Genomic DNA, 12,531 nt, shown 5'->3' with positions numbered 1-12,531 from the left:
ACAATCCATCGCTGTCAGGGCTGTCCTGTGCATTGCAGGCTGTGTACCAGCATATATGGCCTCAACCCAGTGGATGCCCCCGCGTGTATGCTAAGTTGCTTCAGTCGTGTCCAACTCTTTGTGACTCCATGGACTGTAGCTCGCCAGGCACCTCTGTCCATGAGATTCTCCAGGCAAGAATACTGGAGTGGGTTGCCATGCTCTTCTCCAGGGGATCTTTCTGACCCAGAGATCAAACCCACCTCTCTTATGTCTCCTGCTTTGGCAGGTGGGTTCTTTACCACTAGCACCAGCTGGGAAGCCTGTAGGTACCAGTAGCCTATCTCCAACTTGAAATCTCTCCAGATATTTCCTGTCATCCCCTGGGTGGAAATGGGGTCAAAATCACCCCTAGTTGGTAACCACTGGTGTAGAATGGGGATAAACAGAAGAAAAAGGAAGGCTTACATTTACTGAGTATTTCCTACGAACCAGGCACTGTCCAAAGTCCTTTACATGTGTTACTTCATTTAGAATTCAAGTCAACATTGTAAAATAAATTATTTTACATCCATTTTACAGACCAGGAAACTGAGGCATCAGAATGGTAATTAACTTGTTAAGAACATGAAAGTAGTAAGTATACCAGAGTCAGGATCTGAACCCAGGCAGTCCGGCAACAGAGTCTAATGCCCCTAACTCTAGTGCCTGGTTACCTTACAGGGTTAGTATGAGAAGTGAGCCAGGTAATTAATACACATCAAGTGCTTGATCAAATCACGGTGCCCTGGGGATCCGTAAAGGATTCCATCGATCGTCATACAGTAACAGTAATTACCATTTGCTTAGCTTATGTTGACCCTCTCGGGAACCCTCTCAGAGAAAGACTTCAGTAATGTTCTCCCCATTTTACAGATGAGGAAGCTGAGGCCCAGAGTCATAGGTGTGTGAAGCTGGCAGAACCTCTACCACTTTTCCTCTAAATGAGAGCAAGCTGAGGTGATGCCTTAGAGCCACAAGTGAGCTGGCAGAGCCCGACTCAGTTTTAATTCTAAGGGCTGAGAGAAGATGGTGCCATCTTGGAGCGTTTTGCCAACCTTGAGGGGCTCTCTAGTGATGGCAGAACTTAGGTCTCTTAACATCGTCTCTGGCGTGGTGAATAGCGTTCCAGAGGATTCGGCAGCACTGACCATCTCACGTTTGCGTTCTAGCCAAAGAGCCTGCGACGCAGATTACGGAAGAGGTGCGGGATCAGCTCTTGGAGGCCTCTGCCGCCACCCGCAAAGCCTTCACCACCTTCAGAAGGGAAGCTGACCCCGACGACCACTACCAGTCCGGGGAGGGCGCCCAGGCCGCGGCGGACAAGAGCAAGGACGACCTGGAGATGAGCGCGGTCATCACCATCATGCAGCCCATCCTCCGCTTCCTGCAGCTGCTGTGCGAAAACCACAACCGGGACCTCCAGGTGAGGGCGGGGCAGGGGCGGGGCGGACGTGAGGTGCGGGCGGGGAGCCCAAGCTCCTCTCATCTCCTCCCAGCTTGTCTGTGACTTGTGGGCTCCTCTCCCTTCAGCCCGTCTCCTCCAACTGAGGGCCCAGACTGCTCTTGACCTCCGAAGCGTTTCTCTGTCTCATCTTCCCCACCGTCTCCTCAGGGATAAAATCTCAGGCTCATCTGTGTTGTTGCCCCTGCTACACATATGTATTTGTGATGTGTGTGTGTGTGTGCACGCCTGTGTCTGTCTGGTAGCCTGCCACTTTTTGATGTTTAGGTGCACAGGTAAATCTTGACTTGGTGGTGGGGTGGGTGATTGAATATACTTACAGAATCTGGTACATGGAAAGTTCTAATCAGTATGTTTTGGTTGAATGAATGAAGTGGTCTTCTGGTATTTTACATTTGTTGTTCAGTTGCTGAGTTGTCTCCAACGCTTTGCAACCCCATGGACTGCAGCACGCCAGGCATCCCTGCCCTTCACTACCTCCTGGAGCTTGCTCAGACTCATGTCCATCGAGTCTGTGATGCCATCCAACTATCTCATCCTCTGTCACCTCCTTCTCCTCTTGCCCTCAATCTTTCCCAGCACCAGGGTATTTTCCAATGAGTCAGCTGTTTGCCTTAGGTGGCCAAGTATTGGAGCTTCAGCATCAGTCCTTCCAGTGAATATTCAGGGTTGATTGCCTTTAGAATTGACTGGTTTGATCTCCTTGCTGTCCCAGGGACTCCCATAAATGTTCAGAAATATTTGTTGAACTGATGATTCCAGAAATGCTTTGTTCACTTTTTGTTGTTGTGGCCAAGGCTTATTGGGCACTTAGATGATTCTGGATGCTAAGTGTCTCCTGTATTATTACACTTGTTTTATAGATGAAGAAACTAAGATACACAGGACTCATTTAGGGTATGCAGAGCTCACATTTGAGCCCAGGCAGTCTGGTGGGTAGAGTTTGTGCTGTCTACCACCACATTAAGATAGAGGCTGTTTTCTTCCTTGCAGAGTTCCTCCAGCAGCAAAGGCTTTTCAGGAAGGGCCAAGGATGGGTTCTAGAGATACACTCTTTGTTTTGAGTGGACACAGATCTGTAGAAGCGGTCACTCCCCAGAAGCGTGCTGGAGCCTGGCTCCTTGGCCATTACCTGGTTCTGCTGCTGATTGTTAAGGAAAATACTCCTCTCTGCCTAAAAGGGATGAAGCCGAACCAAAAGAGTGTGCCTGAACTCCTCTAAGATAGAATGTTTCCTCCTAAAGTAAATAGATTAGCAGTGGTAGTTTTATTTGAATCATGATGGTTTGAAAAGAAAATAATTCTAGAACTTCAGTGGTGGTCCAGTGGTTAAGACTTCACTTCATTGCAAGGGGTGCATGTTTGATCCCTGGTCAGGAAGTTAAGATCCCACATGCCTCCTGGCCAGAAAACCAAAAGGTAAAACAGAAGCAGTACTGTAACAAATTCAGTAAAAACTTAAAAAATGGTCCACATCAAAACAAAAAAGTAATAATTGTAGTCCAAACATAGCAAAGGGAAGGTGCAGCCTTGAAATGTTGCATTGTTGACTTGACCCTCCAGGTGGTTTGATGACTTTTCACGTGTTAGCTGTGGCCAGACCATTTGATGCCACAGCTAGAAATGGCTCGCCCTTAAAACCTGCTGCAGACTCTTTACCTAGGTAAGCTGAGTAATGAATTTAATTGTTAAACAGTAAGAGCAGTGAGATGGTACTGGATGAAGTTTGCAGTATTAATACCATCTGTACTGATTTTTCAATCCAGTGAGTGAAGAGCCTGGGCTTTGAAAAAGCATTCAGATCCAAGGTCATCAGCCAGCCAAGTCTGGCCCGTACTTCAAAACGAAGGGGTTTCTGTCAGCCAGGCAGTGACTTCAGGCTCATTCTAGACTTTGACACCCGCCCATCTCCTCCACTGACATCCCTGGCTTCATCCCTGTCCACAGCTGAGTGTGAGATCTTGGCTGTCAGTCTTCTTTTTCTTGCTTGTTGCTCAGACATTCCTACTTTGGACATAGAACACGTCAACCCTTGACGCACTGGCCTGATGCCTGCATGCTGAGCTCAGTGGGCGGACAGAGCTCTCATGACCCAGAGGTCAGGGTCTGGTGACTGTCTCCTTGGCTGGCATTTCTCTGTTTGAAGGGAGACTGTATTCGTTCCACCTTCCGTATCTACACCATCCATCATGGAGGAGACAGGCCAAGGGAGTGTGAGCGACACCGTGGGAAACCCGGCTGTCCCACCAGTAGGAAAACAAAGCTTCAGCTCGACTGTGGCATGTTTGTGGATGGGGGCCCCGCCCTGCTGCTGGGGTGATTTCTAGACTGAACTTCGTGGCCATTGCCCTGTACTGTTCGCCTGCACCAGAGTCACTGGTCTCCACCAACCTCAGGCTCCGAAGGAAAAGTAGATTAAGACTTTCCATGTGTGTATTGATTTCCTCACCTCGGCAAGGACCTGCTCTGTGCCCTGAGCCGGGGCGATGGAGACCCCCCTACCCCTGCTCCCCACAAAGCAGGAGCCCCTGGTAAGAGGGAGACGACCACGCAGCATGCTGAGGGCTGTTGTTGTGCCGTCTTAGGGGTTTTGTAGATTCAGAGCAGGAGAACCAACACAGTGAGCCAGGTCCAGGAAAGCTTCTCAGAGAAGCTGATGTCTGCTGAGTTCTGAACTAACCAAACACAAAAACCCCCCTTGAGTAGAGTCCCGTCCATGAACGTCAGAGGGGCAGTCCCAAGGTGCTTGTTTCCTGAGTGTAGCTCTGGTTTCGTGGATCTGTTCTTCCTCCCCTCCGCCCCCTGGAACTCCCATCTTCACTGGGGAAGCAGAGGGAGGCCCTCATTGTATGAGTTCACCCTTTCTTGTGGGGAAATCCTCACGGTTGTTATTTTGTACCTTACTATTGTTCAGTCGTGGCTGACATGACTGAGCCTGCAGCATGCCAGGCTTCCCTGTCCTCCACCATCTCCCAGAGTTTGCTCAAACTCATATCCATTGAGTCAATGATGCCATCCGACCATCTCATCTTCTGTCACCCCCTTTCCCTTCTGCCCTTAATCATTCCCAGCATTAAGGTCTTTTCCATTGAGTCGGTTCTTTGCATCAGGCGGCCAAAGTATTGGAGCTTCAGCCTCAGCATCAGTCCTTCCAATGAATATTCAGAGTTGATTTCGTTTAGCATTGACTGGTTTGATCTCCTTGCTGTCCAAGGGACTCTCGAGAGTCTTCTCCAGCACCACAGTTCAAAAGCATCAATTCTTCGATGCTCAGCTGTCTTTAGCTCTTCGCAAAACTCTGAATTAATTCTCCAAGGCCCCCGTGGCCAGAAGCACCTTTTCATGAGTCCTTCCAAAACTCCATTCTCCAATATACTGGTCTTCCAGAAACACTGGTATTGTGGGGAGAAGGAGTGTAGAGTATAATATATTAAAAAAAAAAAAAAAAAAAACTTAACAATTTAACCTTTGAGGGTACCATAACGCCAGTAATTTTAAACTGTTTAAGGCCGCAGAATTCTTTGTTTGTATGAGGTAAAGCAGATGAAAGCAAGGCTGCTTTGTTCATAATAGAAACTACAGAGTACTCGAGCTTTGCTTTCTCATCTATAAGAGCTCTGAGACATGGGGCATTCCCGGGGTCCCCCAGGGTTTTGCAGGGCCCGGCTGGCAAACCAGCAGTCTGGACCAAGGGTTTAGAAGGATGAAGCTTGCACTCATCTTCACAGACTCCCACTAAGTCAGACAGCCTGAGCTAGTTAATAAAATCGCTCTGACAAGAAGATGCTTGTAGGAGTCTGGCTCTCAAAATGATGGTTTTAAGCGGGATTCGGCAGCTCTGAATGCCATCCTCTTGGCAGCGTTCTGGATCCGATGGTGAATCTCTGGGTCGGGGTTTCCTTTTGGATCTGAGGGAGAAGACATTTTCATGAGGAAAGAGGGACCAGCCCCCTGGTAGAAGGAAGTGCAGATAAGCCCAGAGAGGGAGGGATTCTGGCCTTTTGAAGTTGCCCAGAGTTTCTGGTCATGTTTATAACCTTAACTCTCCTGTTGATAAATGTTCAATAGAGATAAAGCCACCGAACTTGACTTTGCTGAACGGGCAGTTGCTGCCTTAAGCAAGCTTTGTTCACAGTAGCAAGAACCTTGATGGGAAGGACTGTTTTTGAACCATTTTTGCATTGCTTTTGAACTTCCCCTGAGAGGCTGGCTTTGCTTTGATCTGGGTTAAGGGATGCAGATTCTGATTTCTGTCCACTGAGGTCTGTTTAAGCCCAGGCTTAAAGTCTTTGATGTCCTTCATCTTCTCATCCTGACTTGGTCCCTGGCACTCCAAGGAAGACCACAAAGATAACAGGATTTTTCTAGCCTAGGCAAGGTGGGGTGAGTGGTATGTGCTAAGTGTAAACTGTATTCCTTAAGCGCGGAAGGAGTTCCCATGGGCCTTTAGCAAGTGGCACAGCAAAAAACCTCAGTTTTTGTAGAGAATAAGAGAAAACGGATGTGAGTTAGGAGGGAGAAATTCTGGGTGGACACGCTATAAAGATCATGAGAAATGGGAGAGGCTTTCAAGAAAGGGCTGCTCACTGTCCTTCCTGGAGAGTCTGAAGCATGTCAGCCTTGATGACTCCCCAAGTCCTCTTTCTCCCATTCATTCAACTTAACTCAGATATTCAGGCAGTGTTTGTGAAGCCCCTGGCCCGAGACAGTCCCTGTGCTAGTTGGCTGTTGCCAGTGCTGGTGCTCCGATCCCACTGGAGTCAGGATGGAGGGCTTCCTGAAAGAAGTAACTTGAGACCCCAACATGAAGGAAGAGAAGTTAATCAGAGAGTTAACTCTCTGATTAATCACAGGAGACAGAGAGAGCGTGACAGACAGAGGGAACAGTGCGGCTGAAGTCCCAGAGATGAGAGAGTGAAAGGTGCTTGAAGAGCAGAAAGAAGTTCGTTGCTGCCAGACAGAGACGAGCACGGCAGGAGAGAGGGTGTCCCCGAGCAGAGGCAGGGGCATGGCAGGAATGATGACGCAGGAGTTGGGGAGGAAATTGGACCTCAAGAACCATGCTGTGCATCTGAGCCTAGGACAGTCTGGTCCTCCCCTATCCTCTTTGTGAATATTCCTCCACCCCACCATGGCATGGCGTGGGGTTCAGCCAGGCTGTTAACAGGTAGAATCTTCTTTGAGGGACTGGAGCAAGAAATGGCTGTGGAACCCTCCTCTGGCTTCCTGTGGTCCTTAGAAATGTAGTCACGGGCAAGCGCACTTGGTTCTCAAACATCTGTCCTTCCCCCACCTCCCACCCAGACCTGAGTGATGGTCCAATTTTTAGACTTGTCAGAAAGGCTTAAGCATAAGGGACTGAGCTTAATTTGGGGTTGGGGTGACAGTGACGGGTGGTTAGCTTGTTGACAAGTCAAGCATTAAACTTGATTACCAGCTTTTAATCTGTGCATTTATAAATGTTTTAATTGTACAAGGAATATATTCTTTGTACAATGAATATATTCTTTGTACATCATGAATTATACAATGAATATATTCTTTCTATGAAGGCTTAAATGAAAATAAGTGTTCGGTTAAAAAAAAAAAAAAAAAAGTCCCTCTTCGCATTCCCACATTGTTCTGAACTGTGAATCCTTCCTGTCCTTTTCCTGTATCTTTAGATGGGAGCACTGGATCCCTATTAATCTGCTATTTGCCCTTTTTGTTTGCTTAACTCAGCAGTATATCCTAGAGCTCTTTCCATATTGATACATACGGACCTGCTTCGGTGTTTGCAACTTACAATATTAAAGACTGTTGATGGATTATCATTTGTTTATGTCCCAACTGATGAGCCTTTAGGTTGCTTCCAGTTCTTCTCTGTCTCAAACAGTGCTGTCGCAAACATCCAATACGTACTTTGCGAACAGTAACAGAGGTGGAATTACAGGGTCAAAAGTTACATTCATTTTATTTTTTAATTATCTTTTTAGAAAGATAATCCAGAAAGATAATTTTCTGATTTTCTACAGCAAATATATGTAACTTCTATAACTATGCCCAAAAGTATTTGTGGTTAATCTTTGCCTCTTTTTAAGAAGAGATTACTGGAGTCTATGACCCCCCCAAAAAAAAAATCTCCGTATGAAAATAGACATTGTATTATGAGGTTATTGAATGTGCCTTGGTTTACTTCATTGAGAAAGTATCTGCTCTTAAGTCTTGTTAACATTGTAAGTTTACCTTGAGAATACATACTTGGGCACACACACACAAGCATACACACATTTATTCACTTTCGTTCCTTCCTTTAATAATGGAAGTGACCCAACGAGGTAATCCAGATCCCCACCAGGGCCGTGGCGTAAGCCCTCCTGTGACACTTTATGCTGTGGTGATTTACCCTCAGGACTACACTCTGGGCGGCATTCAGCATCCAGACCACACCATCATCTTTTCAATAAAACCACTGTCCTTGGAAATGTCAGAAGACTCTGAACTTAACATGCGGTGGGCGGGAAGGTGGGCTGGAGCGAGAAGGGGAGAAATGAGAAACAAGGGTCTCGGAGTCTGAAGTGGGTTGTCAAAGAGGAGCTCTTCTCCACTGCATCCCATACAAAAGCCAAGTGTTTGTAGCTGTTGCCAAGGCCGCATCCATGGCTGACCATCGTGGGGGCTGACTCTTCTGTTCTAACCAATGCAATCCTGTGCCCCAACTGACTACACATGATCACAATGGCAGGCTGAGTGACCGTTTCCCTCTCTCTTTGCCTCTGCTCCCCAAACCTGGGGACGCCCCAATTGCAGAACTTCCTCCGTTGCCAAAACAACAAGACCAACTACAATTTGGTGTGCGAGACACTGCAGTTTCTGGACTGTATTTGTGGAAGCACCACCGGGGGTCTTGGTCTTCTGGGACTCTATATCAACGAAAAGAACGTGGCCCTCATCAACCAAACCCTGGAAAGTTTGACTGAATACTGTCAAGGACCTTGCCATGAGAATCAGGTAATTCCATTTTTCTTTGAGGAGGTGGGGAAAAAGAAAAAAAGGTGTATCATTTTGAAGCCTTGATGACATGGACTAGTTCAGAAGTCATATAGCATCTGGCTGTAGACCTTGGGAGTCAGGAGAACCAGAGGCCTCTGTCCAGCAGTGAGGAAGCAGCCACTGGATTTTATTATGTTTCAGGATGTGACCTGATCCCAGGCATCAGCGGGCATCCTGGTCTACGCCCAGCTTGATTTGGTTTGAATGGCCCAGCTCTTAACTTTGCTGGGAATACATGGTAAAGTTGGAGGTAAATGAGTAAGACCAGAAGATTGGGCTCTATTTCAAATATTAGGGAAGACACAAAAAGGGACCACCTCACAGAAGAAGGTTTTAACTTAAGAGAGAAGAGCCTTCCTGGACATGAGACCATTTGAAAATAATATGAGAAAAACACAGTTGACATTCGGAGAAGAAAAAGACCCGTTAGTCTTTTTTTAAAAATAATTTTTGTTTATTTATCTGTCTTTGGTTGTGCTGGGCTCACTGCTGCAGGGGCTTTCTCTGGGTGCTGCGAGTGAGGCTGCGCTCCAGTCGCGGTGCGCAGGCTTCTCATGGCAGTGACTTCTCTTGCTGTGGAGCACAGGCTCTAGGTGCGCAGGCTCAGCAGCTGCAACTCCCGGGCTCTAGGGCACAGGCTCAGCAGTTGTGGCACATGGTCCCAGTTGCCCCGCGGCATGTGGGATCTCCCTGGATCAGGGATTAAACCCATGTCTCCTGCATTGGCAGGCAGATTCTTTACCACTGAGCCACCAAGGATGCCCAAGACCCCTTGATGCCTCTCAAGAAGTATATTTTTGGAGTGGAGCCCAGTGGAGTCATTGCTTATCCATGACATCTTATAGATTTTGTGAGGTTTTGCACTGATGCTAGAACAAGTGTGGTTTTTAACTCAAATTCTAGCTGTCTCCTAGTTGGAAGGGATAGGCCAGTGCTTAAAATAGCCCATGATAAACCCAGTGGCCAGGGCAGGTATGACATGCCGTGTTACTTGGGATCCAAGGCCAGAACCTTGGCTCAGAAGAGAAGCCTGGCTTACGAGAGGGAGCACTCACTGTATATTGAGATTCTGATCATAGTTGTCCATGACTGTGAGGCCAGCATTTTGTTAGATCCACTTTCCTCTCCAGGTTTCCTGATGAGACAGATGGTATAGTTGGAGTTAAAGTGAAAAGAAACAAACAAACAAAAAAATTATAAGAGGCTTGTGGGGGAGAGGTTTTATCTGACATCTAAGTGAATTTCCTTATAACCTCAAGTTGGCTTTTCTGCCAAACTGAGGTCTGTGCAAAGGAGCATACTGGTATGAATTCTGCTGCAAACGGGGATCTTACCTGGGGGAAGGTGATTAATTCTGATATTACGTGAATTAAAACTTGCTTTCCAAGCTCGAGCCTGAAGCAAAAGTGTGCGATACGAAAACCGAGTGATGTAGAGAGAATGGAACACACCTTTCAAGGGGAAACCGGTGCTCAGAGCCCAGAATCAGTCACACACCATATTTTCCCTTAAGAACAAAAGCCCACTGCGCTGTTTGGATTAGATGCGGCCAATTTATCAGTTACAGTGCATGGGGACTTTCCTACTGTTTACTGTTAATTCTGAAACTAGAGATTTTCATCTGTCTTTTATTTTTACCACTTTCTCACGGAAAATTTGCTGCCCTCCCCTAGAGACATGACGGGGAGTGGCAAACCTTGTGTTGAAATAGCAGTTCAGCCTGTTGGCCTTTGACGTCTGATACATGACCAGCCTTGTGTCAATGTCTGCGTGTGCCTCTTTTCTCAGAACTGCATAGCCACCCATGAATCCAATGGCATTGACATCATCACAGCCCTGATCCTCAATGACATCAACCCTCTGGGAAAGAAGAGGATGGACCTTGTGTTAGAACTGAAGGCAAGTAGGAATTGAAAGCAGAAAAGCAGTAGCGTTTGGAAACTGTTGTGTGTTGCCCATGCACGTGACGTGGTCACTGCTGTGAAACTAAATCCTGGAGACAGTTGTTTTAAACTCAATGAATGATCCACGTTGCAAGTTCTGAGTAAAAGGCAGAACTTCGGTTTTTCCCTTCCAAATAAGGTCTTGGGAGAGGATATCAGTTTTTCGACTCACAGGTCACATGGAATGGGAACTCATCACCCAAAGCTAAGAAGCAAATTCAGACAGACTCTGAGAACTAACAAGCTGATTCTGAAAGGTGAAGACAGAGAAACAGTGGAAACTCCATTCCCTCTGTGGTCTCTCATTTCCCCTTCCCCCATTGCGGAAAAGGGCCAGTTGAGGGATAGTACCACTAAAACTATGGAGGACCAAAAAAAAATGTTGTATGTTGATCGTATCAGGGAACACCTTTTTCTGTTTTGTGATTGATTTAGCAGAAGGGAGGTTCATCAATGCTGGGTTAACATAAGGAAAAGTTAAACCGGTCAGTTTTGTGCCTCCTGGCGTCTGATGAGTTTCTTTGCATCCTATACAAACAGATGGCTGATGTAGAAGCACCTTTGACATGCTCACTCCCTCTGGTACCAAAAGAGTTCTATGGGGTGAAAGCAATCGCTTCAAGATGCTTAAGCCGCTGGGTTTACAAGCCAGCTTGTTGAATATTTGAGAAGCTGACGGGCTACTCCTGATGTTGATTTCTTGAATGTACAAGAAAATTAGTTAAAAATAAAGTAAAAACAAAAGAACAAAAAACCCTCACTCCTGTCTTAGGGGTTCCGAAGTTTCTCTGAGTCCAAAGTTTTACTTTTGAGAATTGGGCTTGCAACCCAGTCTGGTGTCTAAAGTGCGTTTTGAAACATCAGCCTCCCTGAGCACATTTCCTTTTTAACCGTTCCCGTGTTGGGGCAGGTTGAGATCTGCCCTCCATCTCACCCCAGCATGGAGCACCGGGTGCTTTGTCATTGTCATGGGAGAGCCTGGACCTACAGGGTTTAGCTGAAAAGCCAGTCTGTATTTATGGCATCAGTGGTGCCAGAGGAAAGGTCGTTAGGGAAGGTGGTAACACAGAAGCCCACAGGAATCACCCAGTTATTTTTATTTTATTTTAGTGTTTCTAACCGAGAGTCCACGCTAATGGATAGTTTGGGTCTATCATTTAAGTGGATTTGTTTCTTTGGGCTATTTTTAACTCCTTTGACAAATCCTATTGTCGAAGGATCACCTCATTCAGGCTCATATCCCTGGCTACCATTTATCAGGATATATAAGAGGAGAACCTGAAATAAACTGAGACCTTCAGGTGCTCCTCATCAGCATTTCAGTGGCATTTTCAGCTAGTCCAGTAACCTGAAGATTATTAGAGACATTTCTTCCCTGTGAAAAGCCATCTTTTGATGGCATAACAACCCGATGGAACTGCTGTGATCTGTGCTTGGGGAGAGAAAAAAAAAAGATACTGCTCCCTCTCACCAAAACAACAGCCTTCAAATCCAATACACAAAGAAGCATGTGGATTATCATAGTCCTGGAACCTAAAAGCTGAGATGTGCAGGGAGTGGTTATGTAAAAACTTTGAACATAGTGGGAAATGATGGTTTAACATGCGTACGGTGATCCCTTGGGTCCCTTTTGTTAACTGGCATTGGCTGTACTGTGATAATATTAGGGGCTATAAGAGCTGATAGTGCTATTTTAGGTCAGGGAAGTATAAGTATTAGTCACTCAGACATGTTCGATTCTTTGTGATCCCATGGACCATAGCCCGCCAGGCACCTCTGTCCGTGGAATTCTCCAGCAAGAATATTGGAGTGGGTTGCCGTTTCCTACTCACTTAGGTCAGGGAGGAATTACCTTAATTGTCAGCCTTCTCTGACCTGCAAGGCTGAATCACAGTGTTGATAACCAACCCCTGCCCCTGAAGGCATCTGGATCTATGTCTCAGGGGCTTCCTGACCGCTGTCATCATCAGGGTCCCAGGGGATCCACCAAGCTCCCTTGTTTAACTGTCCCATGTCCACTAGGAGATGGACCAAGTGGTAAGGGTAAACTGTACCCAAACAGGTAGGTGCCTC

The 12,531-nt window shown here is 46.6% G+C and overlaps 1 protein-coding gene across 1 annotated transcript in view; it reads left to right on the top strand.

The window, feature by feature from the left end:
* ITPR1 (inositol 1,4,5-trisphosphate receptor type 1) overlaps positions 1-12,531 on the top strand; it is a 353,911-nt gene that overhangs the window by 273,489 nt on the left and 67,891 nt on the right. The window contains exons 43-45 of the mRNA NM_001435139.1: positions 1,191-1,444; positions 8,273-8,473; positions 10,304-10,414. Of these exons, the coding sequence (NP_001422068.1) occupies positions 1,191-1,444; positions 8,273-8,473; positions 10,304-10,414 (566 nt within the window). The remainder of the gene's footprint in view (positions 1-1,190; positions 1,445-8,272; positions 8,474-10,303; positions 10,415-12,531) is intronic.

This window comes from Bos taurus, chromosome 22 (genome assembly GCF_002263795.3).
Source record: "Bos taurus isolate L1 Dominette 01449 registration number 42190680 breed Hereford chromosome 22, ARS-UCD2.0, whole genome shotgun sequence".
NCBI lineage: Eukaryota > Metazoa > Chordata > Mammalia > Artiodactyla > Bovidae > Bos > Bos taurus.
Note: the sequence above shows the minus strand (reverse complement) of the source record. Positions and strands in the feature narration are given on the sequence as shown.